The 13,820-nt window shown below is 44.2% G+C and overlaps 1 protein-coding gene across 1 annotated transcript in view; it reads right to left on the bottom strand.

The window, feature by feature from the left end:
• LOC124712111 (roundabout homolog 2-like) overlaps positions 1-13,820 on the bottom strand; it is a 108,754-nt gene that overhangs the window by 57,822 nt on the left and 37,112 nt on the right. Inside the window, exons 4-6 of the mRNA XM_047242408.1 lie at positions 12,902-13,212; positions 4,062-4,304; positions 895-1,120 (exon numbers count right to left, since the gene is read on the bottom strand). Of these exons, the coding sequence (XP_047098364.1) occupies positions 895-1,120; positions 4,062-4,304; positions 12,902-13,212 (780 nt within the window). The remainder of the gene's footprint in view (positions 1-894; positions 1,121-4,061; positions 4,305-12,901; positions 13,213-13,820) is intronic.

Genomic DNA, 13,820 nt, shown 5'->3' with positions numbered 1-13,820 from the left:
CTCGCTCTCCTAGTACCACGGCGAGGAAAGGCTGAACTCCACCTGCAGTCACACCAATAGCCCGGTCACGGGCTTGCGCCACAGTCTATGTACACTGGACATTATCTGCAAGTGATTTTATACACTCTTGCTGCGGCAAAGGCGAACATAGGTCCTTCCCAGTGTTCAAATGTTCGCACACCTATCTTGTTGGTTTAAAGACAGTGTCAGTACTGTGTCAGCACTCTGATGACGTCCGCACCATAGCTGAGTGGTCAGCACGGCTGACTGCCATGCGGTGGACCCAGGTTCGATTCATGGCACTGCCAGGGATTTTTCCATGCTGGGATTACTGACAGGGAGTGCACCCCGCTCACTATGCCAACTGAGCGATTAGTAGCAGTTCCAAGGTCAAGAAACCCGACAACGACCGAGAGAGTGGCGTGCTAACCACATGCCCCTCCATTCCTCATCCGACGACGCCATTGGCATAGGTTTTTACGAATGAGAAGAAAAGTCTCCCTTCAGTTGATGCTTTTTCCTAGTTATTTTTGGCTTTAGTCTTTTTTCGGAGTAGCTCTTTCTTCTCAAACCATTACTTAAATAATCGATCTCGTCCTCCAAGTAATGTGGGTCACAGCCTCGTTTAGCCATGTCGACTAATGTTTTGATCACCCGTCTTTTCTGCTCGAGATGATGACTAAAATTTTTATGAAGGTACATGTCTGTGTGAGTGGTTATCCATAGACTTTGTGCTCTAAAGTTCCCTCTCGGCAGTAAGCTATACCTAGGACCACGGCCTAAAACCCTACGAACAAAAATCATCAAGGACTCAAATACAGTCGGGAAGTACTGCAGTGTATAATCATCTATATATACCCAGGAAGTGTGCACAGTAGCCGGCTTGGTGCTTACCGTCCTCGAGGGTGCGTGCCGTGATGGTGTTGGAGGGCCGGCCCTCGAGGGCCTTGTGGAAGGGCACCAGGAAGAACTGATAGCGCGTGAAGGCGCGCAGCCCGGACACGGTGTAGCCGGTGGCGCCCGCGTTCATCACGGTCACCAGGCCGAAGGAAGGCTCGGCCGCCGACAGGTCGCGGTAGCGCACGTACACGCCCTCCACCAGCTCCTCAGCGCCCAACACCTGCCAACATCATCGCCAGTGCTAATGTCTCTTTTGCCGATGAGTTCTCAGGCGTAAACTATTGCCCACCTATCAGCCGCGTCAAGTGTTTTCAAATGCACGAGCTTTCGGCCGAGTGTTTCTCCGTCATTGTTATGTGTACAGTGACTGTGGTGCGTGTGGGTTTTCATATTTTTTATTCTCTACACAAAGCATGCAGTTGGATTTCTGACCCACTGCAACATTAAGACTTTTCACCTGAGCTCTAGACGAGCTAATAGAGGGGCAGACAGAGTGCCTGTTGAGGATATCTTTCTGAAGGGATTTCCGGTTCTAGCATTTTCCAATAAGAGGATGACTGCTGACGGCACGCAGTTGTTGACCTCCAGACCTGACGCAGACGTTCAGAATTAAATGTCGAAACTCAAGGCATTGCTCCATACAGTGACGTCATATGAACTTGTTACTGGTGACCACTCAGTCTGCTTCTCATCGCTTCGTCCGTCGTATGCTACACTGCTTCCCAAGTAGCAGAATTCATTCACTTCGCAATCCCCAGTTTCGATGCTATGTTTGTCGCTAATCTTACATTCGCTACTCCCCATCACTTTCGTCCCTCTTCGGTTTACTCGCAATCCATAGTGCGAGTATATTAGACTGCTTATTCCATTCAATACATTCTACAGTTCGTCCTTACATTCACAGCACCAACGTTATCAGTTAAACTTATCACTGATATCTTTTCACCATGAATTTTAAGACCACTCTTCAACCTTTCTTTTATTTTTGCCTTTCCTTCTTCAGTGTAAAGACTGAAGAGGTGAAGCGAAATAATACGCTTGTGTCTTACACCCTTTTTATTCCTGTCACTTTGTCCTTGACCCTCTAATATTATTTTTCCCTCTTTTCCTTGAACCTATTTATACAACACATAAATGTAAATATGTCTTATATACTCAAGATTAATGACGGTTCTTTATACAGACCTTTGACAGCTGATATAAAATGTAGTGGTGCCCCATTATTCTACTTATCTTTTCTCTAACCACATTATTGAAAGCTTTCTCAGATATACGAAAGAAATAGGTGTCTCTTTGTTAAACTTTCTGTTTCTCAACAAGCTATCGTAAAATAAAAACCGCGTCAGTCGCTGATCGTCCATTTCTAAATATGGCCTGTTTCTCCAAACACTGTGCTACTGTTTCCAGTTTCCTCTTTAAAGTACTTGCATAAAGTTTATACGGTGTGTGAAGTAGGCTTATCCCTCAGTATTATTCACGTATAATTTTTTCTGTTTTCATATATATATATATATATATATATATATATATATATATATATATATATATATATATATATTACTTGCGTCTTCTTCCAGTTTCCTGGTAAGTCTCCTTGCTTCCAGTATGTATTAAACAGATGTAACAATTTAAGATGTAATGACAACGCTACATACAGGGTTATTACAAATGATTGAAGCGATTTCACAGCTCTACAATAACTTTATTATTTGAGATATTTTCACAATGTTTTTTTGGGCATTCACAAATGTTCGATATGTGCCCCTTTAGTGATTCGGCAGACATCAAGCCGATAATCAAGTTCTTCCCACACTCGGCGCAGCATGTCCCCATCAATGAGTTCGAAAGCATCGTTGATGCGAGCTCGCAGTTCTGGCACGTTTCTTGGTAGAGGAGGTTTAAACACTGAATCTTTCACATAACCCCACAGAAAGAAATCGCATGGGGTTAAGTCGGGAGAGCGTGGAGGCCATGACATGAATTGCTGATCATGATCTCCACCACGACCGATCCATCGATTTTCCAATCTCCTGTTTAAGAAATGTCGAACATCATGAAGGAAGTGCGGTGGAGCACCATCCTGTTGAAAGATGAAGTCGGCGCTGTCGGTCTCCAGTTCTGGCATGAGCCAATTTGCCGTGGGATACGCGTGAAACTTGCCCGCACGCGTTCAACCGTTTCTTCGCTCACTGCAGGCCGACCCGTTGATTTCCCCTTACAGAGGCATCCAGAAGCTTTAAACTGCGCATACCATCGCCGAATGGAGTTAGCAGTTGGTGGATCTTTGTTGAACTTCGTCCTGAAGTGTCATTGCACTGTTATGACTGACTGATGTGAGTGCATTTCAAGCACGACATACGCTTTCTCGGCTCCTGTCGCCATTTTGTCTCACTGCGCTCTCGAGCGCTCTGACGGCAGAAACCTGAAGTGCGGCTTCAGCCGAACAAAACTTTATGAGTTTTTCTACGTATCTGTAGTGTGTCGTGACCATATGTCAATGAATGGAGCTACAGTGAATTTATGAAATCGCTTCAATCATTTGTAATAGCCCTGTATTTAGCTGAATCTCTACTAATTCCGTTTAAGCCAGTTGCTACTTCATCTTTTGTGGTTTTCGAAGCTGCTACGAATTCTTTTACTATTATCTCATCAAGGGGTTTTACTTTTACTTCTGAATGTTTTTATTTCTTCTCTTCCACGTCTCCTCATGTTCTACAACCCAACGTGAATATTCGTTTGGTTGCACTTCCAAAAATTTTAGAAAATCCGAAGGAGTGTTATCTGTGACTTGGGCCTTAGCTAATCGCAAATTTTTCAAAATTATGTGGAACTCTGATTAATCCTAAATCCCCTATGTCTTCCATATCGATTCCCATTTATTTTTCTGTCACATCACCAGACAGTTCCTACCACCGTAGAAGACATCTGTATTCCGTAGCTATTAGTACAGCACAATTGTTATTATAAAATCCAGCTCGAGCGTGTTTAGAGACTTTCTTTCAGGGGAGGGAGAGTGAGGGGGAGAGGGGTGAAATTTTCAGGTATCTTCCCTTCTTCCCTAGAAGATCAGTGTCATGTACTGTTGTGAAACCGCTTTACGGGGGTGTATGGTTTTGGTAATATGGTGGATAGCGTCCCTACAGTAGGATGATGGCACGCACCTGCCAGCGCAGGCGCACCGCGTTGGAGCTGATGGGCTGAGCGGCGTTGAGGAGGATCTGCAGGCGGCCGAGCGCCTCCCTGGCGGCCTGCAGGCGGCGTTGCTCCTGGGAGTGGGGGCGGCTGCCGCCCCCCGGGGGCAGAGTCCGCGTGGGGTGCGACGGGGGGCTGGCGCGCGACACCCCGGCGGGCGTCTCGGAACGCACCACCACCGCGTAGCGCGTATCCGGCCGCAGGCCCTCCACCTGCAAAATGTACAAGTCGGTCAACACGTGCAACGTAGCACCAAATATAGAAGCAGCTTTCTCTTTCGAAACCTCTTTTCTGGGCACGAGAGCCGTTCAGCAGTAACAGCGACAAAGGGCTTTAGGAAAAACAGGTCACTGACAATTACAAAAAAATGGTTCAAATGGCTCTGAGGACTATGGGACTCAACATCTTAGGTCATAAGTCCCCTAGAACTTAGAACTACTTAAACCTAACTAACCTATGGACATCACACACACCCATGCCCGAGGCAGGATTCGAACCTGCGACCGTAGCAGTCCCGCGGTTCCGGACTGCAGCGCCAGAACCGCACGGCCACCGCGGCCGGCGCTGACAAGTACAAATAAACTATCATTCCACTGGACGTGACCGCTAATGAAGAAGCGGCGTATGACATGTTTTGTGACGTCATAACGGGCAGCTATGAGCGTGAAGAAGCCTGCACGTCGAATTTTCTCAACGTACTTTGAAACGTGAATTAAAGCGACGCAAAACAGCTATCTACGTTATAGACGAAACGATGCAGTCCTCCTATTGTGATATAACTGAAAGCGTCTTATTTGTATGATTATATAGTACAACTTTTTTGTTGCAAGTGTCAATTGTATCTTTAACTATGTTTCGCATCATCTCACGTCTGTAATAACTTTTCATGCTATTCCTCCTACACTCCTTTCTTTGACTAACGTTGTCTTATAGGGTATTAGGTTGTTAACCATAATTACATTTTCTTTGCAATTAATTTTAGTTCTTTTGCACATGAGTGACTTTGCTAATTTAATTTAAATTGTTTCCTAGGCCCTTACGTTGTTTTGTTACATCTTCTCTTCAATTGAGTACAGTTCTTTGCGCATCATTGGGCTCATTAATTTAATTTAATTTAAACTGTTTTGCAGGTTGTTAGATTCTTTGTACCACACCAGAACATCTTCTCTCCAGAATCGTTTCGACGTTTAGTCTTAACGTTTTCTGGTTTGTTGCCTTTACCTTCATGTACTGTTAGGTTTAAAATTTTCAGTTACGTTACTACTGCGAAGTCATTGCGCCTCACTCTCTTTCAGTGTTGTACATCCTTTTAATGGTGATACACAGTAACTGTCTGAAAAGAACCTCGTGAGTAACGAATTGAAAAAATACTGCAGAGCTTCAACAGTTATGTGCTTTCCATTCACAATTATGAAGATGTTCGACGAAGCAGTAACACAGGGATCAACTAACAAGAAAATATGCTATTTCAAGACAACGATGCATTAAGGAAAATCTCTCAATAACGCGTCAATTTTGGCACGATTTGTTACAATAAAACTTTGATAAATATGACGTCGCTTTTCATATCCTTTCGCTGCTGTAGGCGTGTATACACGTCCTGCCAAGCCATGCTACAGGTGTTGTAAACGTCTATAAGTGAGCCGCTTGGGTTTTCCCACAGTGCTATGGACGTCTGAATACGTCCTCAGCCGCCTACCTCTGACTGCTGCGGAGGAGTACTTCCGTATCTCGCTGAATAATAGGGTTTAGAGTGTTTACATTAGGTTGGTGTATAAGTTGGTAGCGTTTTTTCGTAAGTTTAATAAACACAATGGATAAAAATAACATATACTTTTACTCATCAGTAATACTATATTCGCGTTCACTGTGTATAACAGTAAGCCGACGGTGGGGTAAATTATCTATCGACGGTAGAAATCACGAGGCCAATTTTCATCACGAAAAGAAGTTCCTGGAGTGATATTTGGTAGGGAGCGGAAAAAGTGAAAATCTGAGGGCGCAATATAAAGTGAGTAAGGTGGATGAGAAATGATTTCTCAACTCAACTCCTGCATAGTGTTTACTGCCGGACTAGCTGGATGAGAAGAGGCGTATTGTTGTTGTGAGCCGATAATCAGATACGAAGATTGTTATGACTACATGATTCACGACTAGGAAGGACGTCAATGGACGCGTCACGCACGCCCTTCTTCGGATCAAAAGCCCACTTCTCTAACTTCATTTGTATTGTACTGTATTGTATTGTATTGTATGTTAACCGGGGGCATAGAAAGGACGGAGAGTCTCCGTCTCCGCCGCAGCACAACCCCACGACGACTACCGCAGTCCACTTCATCCCTCCGCCGCCCCACACCGAACTACTCTTTCTGTGGTGTCACCACCAGACACCACACTTGCTAGGTGGTAGCCTTTAAATCGGCCGCGGTCCGGTAGTATACGTTGGACCCGCGTGTCGCCACTATCAGTGATTGCAGACCGAGCGCCGCCACACGGCAGGTCTAGAGAGACTTCCTAGCACTCGCCCCAGTTGTAGAGCCGACTTTGGTAGCGATGGTTCACTGACAAATTACGCTCTCTTTTGCCGAGACGATAGTTAGCATAGCCTTCAGCTACGTCATTTGCTACGACCTAGCAAGGCGCCATTATCAATTGCTATTTATCTTGTGATGCATGTACCGTCAGACCGATGTTCACCAATTATGGATTAAAGTTAAGTATTCCAGAAGCTACGTACTATTTTTGCTACTATAAGACCTTTACCTGTTCCAGACCTCACGCCAGCCTGCGTGAGCTTAACGCGTGCCCTTCGGCCTCCCGTCCTTGTGGATTAGCTGTCTTGCCAGTCCACAAAACTTTCAGAGTTATTGTCCGGTTCGGCCCCAAGTGGACCACCCCAGGGAACGTCTCACACCAGACGAGTGTAACCCATATGTTTGCGTAGTAGAGTAATGGTGGTGTGCCGGCCGGGGTGGCCGAGGGGTTCTAGGTGCTTCAGTCGGGAACCGCGCGACTGCTGCGGTCGCAGGTTCGAATCCTACCTCGGGCATGGATGTGTGTGATGTCCTTAGGTTGGTGAGGTTTAAGTAGTTCTAAGTTCTAGGGACTGATGACCTCAGCTGTTGAGTCCCGTAGTGCTCAGAACCATTTTTTGAATGGTGGTGTACGCGTACGTGGAGAACTTGTTTGCGCAGCAATCGCCGACGTAGTATAGCTGAGGCGGAATAAGGGGAACCAATCCGCATTCGCTGAGGCAGATGGAAAACCTCGTAAAAACCTTCCACAGACTGGACGGCTCGCCGGACTTCGACGCAAGTCCGCCGGGCGGATTCGTGCCGGGGACCAGGCACTCCTTCCCGCCCGGAAAGCCGTGCGTTAGACTGCAAGGCAAAGCGGGTGGGCTAACTTCGTTTACTACTCTGTATGAGCTAAAGTCAACCATAAGCGTTTTTACCAATGCAAAATCTTTTGAAATTTCGTGCAACGTTCTAGTTAATTTGATGCAGTCCAGTAAGTATGGCGGATAATGAATGGAAATTCCGTTTTTTATCGAATGACGACATTAGACAGTAAGATGTACAAAATCAATTTTTTTGGCGTAATATTTTCAAAAAATTTGGGTGATTAGAAGTTCATATCCGCCGGAATGCCGTCTCTCAAGACAGGCACCAGAATTCCAGGAGCACTTCAGCCATAAGGGAAAAGGTTATGATGATGTTCTAAGACGCAGCGACGGAAGAATCACCTAACTATAAAATATGATGATCAGGACACCGCTGCATTAAAGAAAATAACGCGTCATTTTTGGTACGATTTATTATGATAAAATCTTAGTAAATATGACGTCGTTTTTATATTGCTACCCTACATGATGGGGAAAATGTGATGATGGAAATATAAACGTCTCCTGAAGTTTTATTCAAACAGTCGTTGTGTTTATCTACACTACATACGTGGAAATGAAATCTCTAGATAAATGTTGAAGATGAGAAAATAATCAAGTCAGAGTTAAACATTTTGAGGACGACGATGGTGGACGTAAAACTATGGGAGTGTAGGGAACATGATTTTAACATCTCTAAAATGTCAGAAATTTTTATCGCCTGTTCCAAGCAACTGTCAGTGTCATTTTGTCTAGGGAGAGGCAGAATGTTTTTAGCTCTTCATTTTCAAAATCCTATGCACTCTTGAATCGACTGACACCTTTGTAACTTTCTTGCGGATTTTCTCCAGCCATTATCGATAATTACTAACAATATAAGCTCACTTATTTCGCTCCTATCCATATTTAAAAATATAATCTATATGGTTGGCGCGGAAGGTATAGCAGACAACTGCAGGCAAGCGCTGCAGCACCTAGCAAAGAACGTCGATGTGCATCGCTGTTTTCGCCATCAATGACGTCACATTTTTCAAATGGCTCTGAGCACTATGGGACTCAACTGCTGAGGTCATTAGTCCCCTAGAACTTAGAACTAGTTAAACCTAACTAACCTAAGGACATCACAAACATCCATGCCCGAGGCAGGATTCGAACCTGCGACCGTAGTGGTCTTGCGGTTCCAGACTGCAGCGCCTTTAACCGCACGGCCACTTCGGCCGGCTCACATTTTTCATTTCAGTTTCACCGACATCCATCATATCGCTCCGTTTTATATTTCGAGTGCTGAAGATTACCTGAACTTTCGTTTGAGGTTTTCGAGAGCCGTTCGTTTTCTTCAAACTTTGTGTCACGTTAAACCTATTGTAGTGTTTCCAACACATGGAAAATCGATCAAGAAACTCATTATCTTTCCATAAAAACTGTAGTCTTAATTAAGAACAAACGCTTACAAGACTGTCTATATCAACTTAAATGAACTGTCATCTAGAGCCCTTAACTTTGTCAAAAGTGAATGAATGAGCAGTTCTCGCTGTTTTTATTTGCCTATGTTCGGGATTAACTGCACTTAACAGATGTTATATCGCTTCGATCGAGAATTCGACCGATCGTCCGCTGCAAGAAGTATCAGAGCTACCTATTGCGCCGTCCCAGCGATGATTGTGTCGTAAAGACATTTAAAACAAAACAAAAAAAACAAACTTGGAACCAGAAATATTATAAGAGTAAATAAATGTACGCGAACCTTACGCGTTTCACCGACCGCATGGGCGGCGGAAAATATCCATGTTTTATTGTGGATATTAGATTTTAATTTTAGTATCAAGGAATAAACTCTTAAAATGTAATAATCTCTATGATGTTAATAAGGGACAAGAACGCTCCCAGATCGTTCCCCTCTTCCTCTTCCTTCGCTTGTCTCTGTTGTAGAGAAGCACACATCTTGCTTCACGAAAGTAATGTAAGCTGTTATGATGTTAACCTTGTTAATAGAGTACGTTAAAGTTTCTATTTGAGTTATTCCAGTGTACAGTGAGCCCTCTGTCATGTTCCTTGCATTGGTTTAATTTTTCTTAAGACGTTTACAGCTCCACAATAATAGCGGCCGCTGCTTCAACGGACGCCATTACGCGTCGGTCTAGAAAGCGAAATCAAAGCGGAAAAGCAGAGATCGCCCGCTTTAACATTTAAAAAACATTTTTTCACAGCAATGAGCCACAGCAGAGAGCTACATTAGTTTTAAAATTTTACTTTTCAGCTTACACCGAGAGCCAGGATTCAACTACCACAGCCTGAATATAACGGTAAGAGGAGTATTCTTCTAGTGTTGTTTGGGCCCACAGTATATTTTTGAGTCCATGCTCTTTAAAGAATTAATACGCCGAGGATAATTATCATTCTGCTACATTTTCTTTCTCACGTAACATTCTGGGAAATAATAATCAGTTAACAATTTTTTCATTTGGATCACACGATTAAATTTACGCATGTTTTTAAAGCCATCAAATAAATAAATATACTACTCCGGTTGAATAGCCACTTCACTATTCTGCTTAATTTAAAGCATTAAGTCCAGTAATGCGAGATGTAGTCATAGATTTTTAATGAACCAGTCAAAAAAATCAATCCGCCACTATGAAATTTGTGATGGTATTAGTCCTTCTCTACGTATTCACTCTTGAGGATGACACATTGCTCTCAACGACGGACGATTTGGTGGAGACGCTGGTTGCAGAAGTCTGAATTTTAGCGTTTCAGGAACGTTCCACGTAAAAAACCCACCTCTTCATCATTCTGGAAATGCCGGCCTCGCATCCGGAGGCCACACGAGTGGGACAAGGTCTGAAAGACCAAAGAAGCCGCATGTATGACTGCATGGTGCAGAAAGAACTGCGTCGTTGTCGTGGAGTAAAAACTCCCTCTTCGTCTGTTTCCCGCGACGCTGTGTGTTGAGCATCCTTTTATCTCGTCAGAAATTTCGGTACAATGCTCCTATGACAGTTAAGTACCACATTACGGCAATACCAAAGAACATTAAGCATCGCCTAGTTTCGATGCTGGTTGAGCTTTCGCCCTTTTTGGCGGTAGTGAATTCATAAGTTTTACTGATTTCACTTCTTTGTGTCTTGTTATAGTGATAACCCTGAACTCGTCCTTCGTGTTTAGGCGATTGCAGAGATCAGTAGAATACAGCTGCAAAATACGCGCTATTTCCTTGGTTCTACGGGATTTTCCAGTGGGTGTGAGGTGTCGCAAAACCCAGCAAGTGGCAAATATTTCATGTTCAGAACTTCGTGTTAATTTTAGAAACAGATTTATGACTGATTTTTCACTTTTTAGGGTTCCGTACTTCAGTCAGTAAGTAAAATCACTTTGTTGTCCGTCTATCTGTTTGTCTCTCCGACTGTTACAAAACCTTTTTTCTCAGAAACGGTTTGACATGCCCAGTTGAAATTTATGTCATGTACTAACTTCTACAGTCCCTTGACGGTGTAAGAAACGTAACCTTCTAACTAAATTGTAATAAAAAGATACGGCCGTCTATGTCACATATTTGGACTTAAGCAAACTCACTCAACAAAACCTATTGGATACTTTCCATTGTCCTAGCACCATGAAATTTGGCAGTTGGGCTTAGCAAGGTTTCACGTTACAACCAAAGGAAAAAATTCGAAAACAATAAATTCGTAATTGTGTTACATTTTTTTTTTCTTTTCTTGTCATATACTACCTAAGTGTCTGTCCACCCTCCGTCTGTTAAGACACCTTATTATCAGGAACGGGTATACGTATCAAGCTGAACATTATGTCACATACTAAGGTTTATGATCCCTTGGCACTGTAATAAGTGTAAGCTTCTGAGTCAACGCAGTCAAAAGATACGGCCATTCATGTCAAATATTTCGATACTCACGAACTCACACCTCAAAGCTTATAGTGCACTTATCGTTGACCTAGAATCATGAAATTTTGCAAGAAGCAAGCTTTCACAGTACGAAAAAATAAAAAAAATCCGAAAATATAAATTTGCAATTATATCACAAGAAAAAATATTTCCCTGGTCGTCTGTTAACTGATGTCAGACTTGAGATTAAAACATTCTCGAAAGTCTTGAAATCCCTGGGACCGATATCTTGTCAGTATCAATGTCGATAACAGGCGAGAGTGGTCGAGATGCTCGATTCCTAAAATAGATGAGCTGTCTATATAAATAATTAAGTTTACACGGAATTCTCAGTGTGCCAGTCCTATTAGCACATGAACAATTTTAATTTCACTGTTACCCGGATTGTGATACGCTGATCTTCCGAGCACCACGGCTTCTACTTCCATAGCGATTCCCAGCTCTAGCCAGAGAGACGGACCGCTATATCGTCTGTCGTTAATCCGACTACGAAACTTCCTAGTAGATTAAAACTGAGTGCCGGACAGAGACTCGAACTCGGGACCTCGGTGCGGCACACAGTTTTAATCTGCCAGGATGTTACATATCAGCGCACACACCGTTGCAGAGTGAAAATCTCATTCTGGTTATTCTGACTAGTTTCACCATATCCTAAGCGTCTGCGGCACCTGAAGGCTGTGTCGACTGATGGTGTATTATGGCCGTATACTTCCACCGACCATGCGTTGATGGTTATGACGTTATTCAAACGGTTCAAATGGCTCTGAGCACTATGGGACTTAACTTCTGAGGTCATCAGTCCCCTAGACTTAGAACTACTCAAACCTAACCAACCTAAGGACATCACACACATCCATGCCCGAGGCAGGATTCGAACCTGCGACCGTGGCGGTCGCGAGGTTCCAGACTGAAGCGCATAGAACCGCTTGTCCACACCGACCGGCTATGACGTTATTCCTTGAAATGCAAAATAACAGATTATCGCACTATAATCCACTTTACTGATCATGGGCTGCACCGCTTCTCTTAGACTCCTCTAGCAGCATGCCACGGCAGTGTGGCGCTGGAATTTTAACATGTACCAAGAATGGAGAGATGTAGTCGAAAACATACAAAAATTTAATTATCTGTCTTTATGTTTTCGAGACGTTATTCAAAAATTTCATGTATACCCTCGCACTCGTTTCCACAGCTTAAACGGTTTTCACCATACTATATCGATATTCTCAAAGAAATGTCGTCCAGTTTCAAACTTGTGAATGACAAACATCTTATCACAGAATGTTGTTAGACTGACACTAAAGTTTCGCGAGGGGATGATATTTTGAAATTAACAAAATACATTCAGTTCAGTTTTATTTCTATTTATAAACTGACCGCATTGGTCACTATGGTTGTGAACTTGACTTACAATGTGTTTCACCTGATAATAGTCTGCAGTGCCCCTTCACTGAAATTGGAAGGCACTCAGTTATTGAATATTTTCTCACATCTCTTGTGAGGAGGGCCGGTGAGGTACTCACGGTGAAGGTGTCTGGAGGCAGCCTCCTGCCGGCCACGACCCACCCGCCGTGCAGGTCCGGGCAGCAGTACTCCAGGGTGTAGCCCAGTACGTGGCCCTCCACGGGCCGCCACGTCACCGTCAGTGACGTATCCGTGACGTCAGCGACACGCGGCTGTGACGGCGCCGGAGGCAGCGCCGCGGCGCTCCAGGGCACCCCAGCTGCCGAGCCAGACGGCGTCTCGCTCAGCGACAGCAGCGCCGAATGCATGCTGCGGCCGCCACCGGAAGCTGCCCAGCAGCTGTACTTGCCCACGTCCGACGGCTGCACCTCTGCGTTTGAAAAGCAACGTGAGCGTTAGATATGTACTGAAATTGATGTTGTTGACACCACAGCCGACTGACACATATATTAATGAGTAATGAAAACCAGAATAGCGGTATTATTACACATTTATGGTATCACGACCGGTTTCGTTTATACATCATCTACATCTACATCCATACTCCGCAAGCCACCAGACGGTGTGTGGCGGAGGGTACTTTGAGTACCTCTATGGGTTCTACCTTCTATTCCAGTCTCGTATTGTTCGCGGAAAGAAACAATGTCGGTATGCTTCTGTGTGGGCTCTAATCTCTCTGATTTTATCCTCATGGTCTCTCCGCGAGATATACGTAGGAGGGAGCAATATACTGCTTGACTCCTCGGTGAAGGTATGTTCTCGAAACTTCCACCAAAGCCCGTACCAAGCTACAGAGCGTCTCTCCTGCAGAGTCGTCCACTGGAGTTTATCTATCATCTCCGTAACGCTTTCGCGATTGCTAAATGATCCTGAGACGAAGCGTGCTGCTCTCCGTTGGATCTTTATCTCTTCCATCAACCCTATCGAGTACGGATCCCACACTGGTGAACAATATTCAAGCAGTGAGCGAACAAGTGT

This window comes from Schistocerca piceifrons, chromosome 8 (assembly GCF_021461385.2).
Source record: "Schistocerca piceifrons isolate TAMUIC-IGC-003096 chromosome 8, iqSchPice1.1, whole genome shotgun sequence".
Classification (NCBI taxonomy): domain Eukaryota; kingdom Metazoa; phylum Arthropoda; class Insecta; order Orthoptera; family Acrididae; genus Schistocerca; species Schistocerca piceifrons.
The sequence above is the reverse complement of the archived record's forward strand: the minus strand, read 5'-3'. Positions and strand labels throughout refer to the sequence as shown.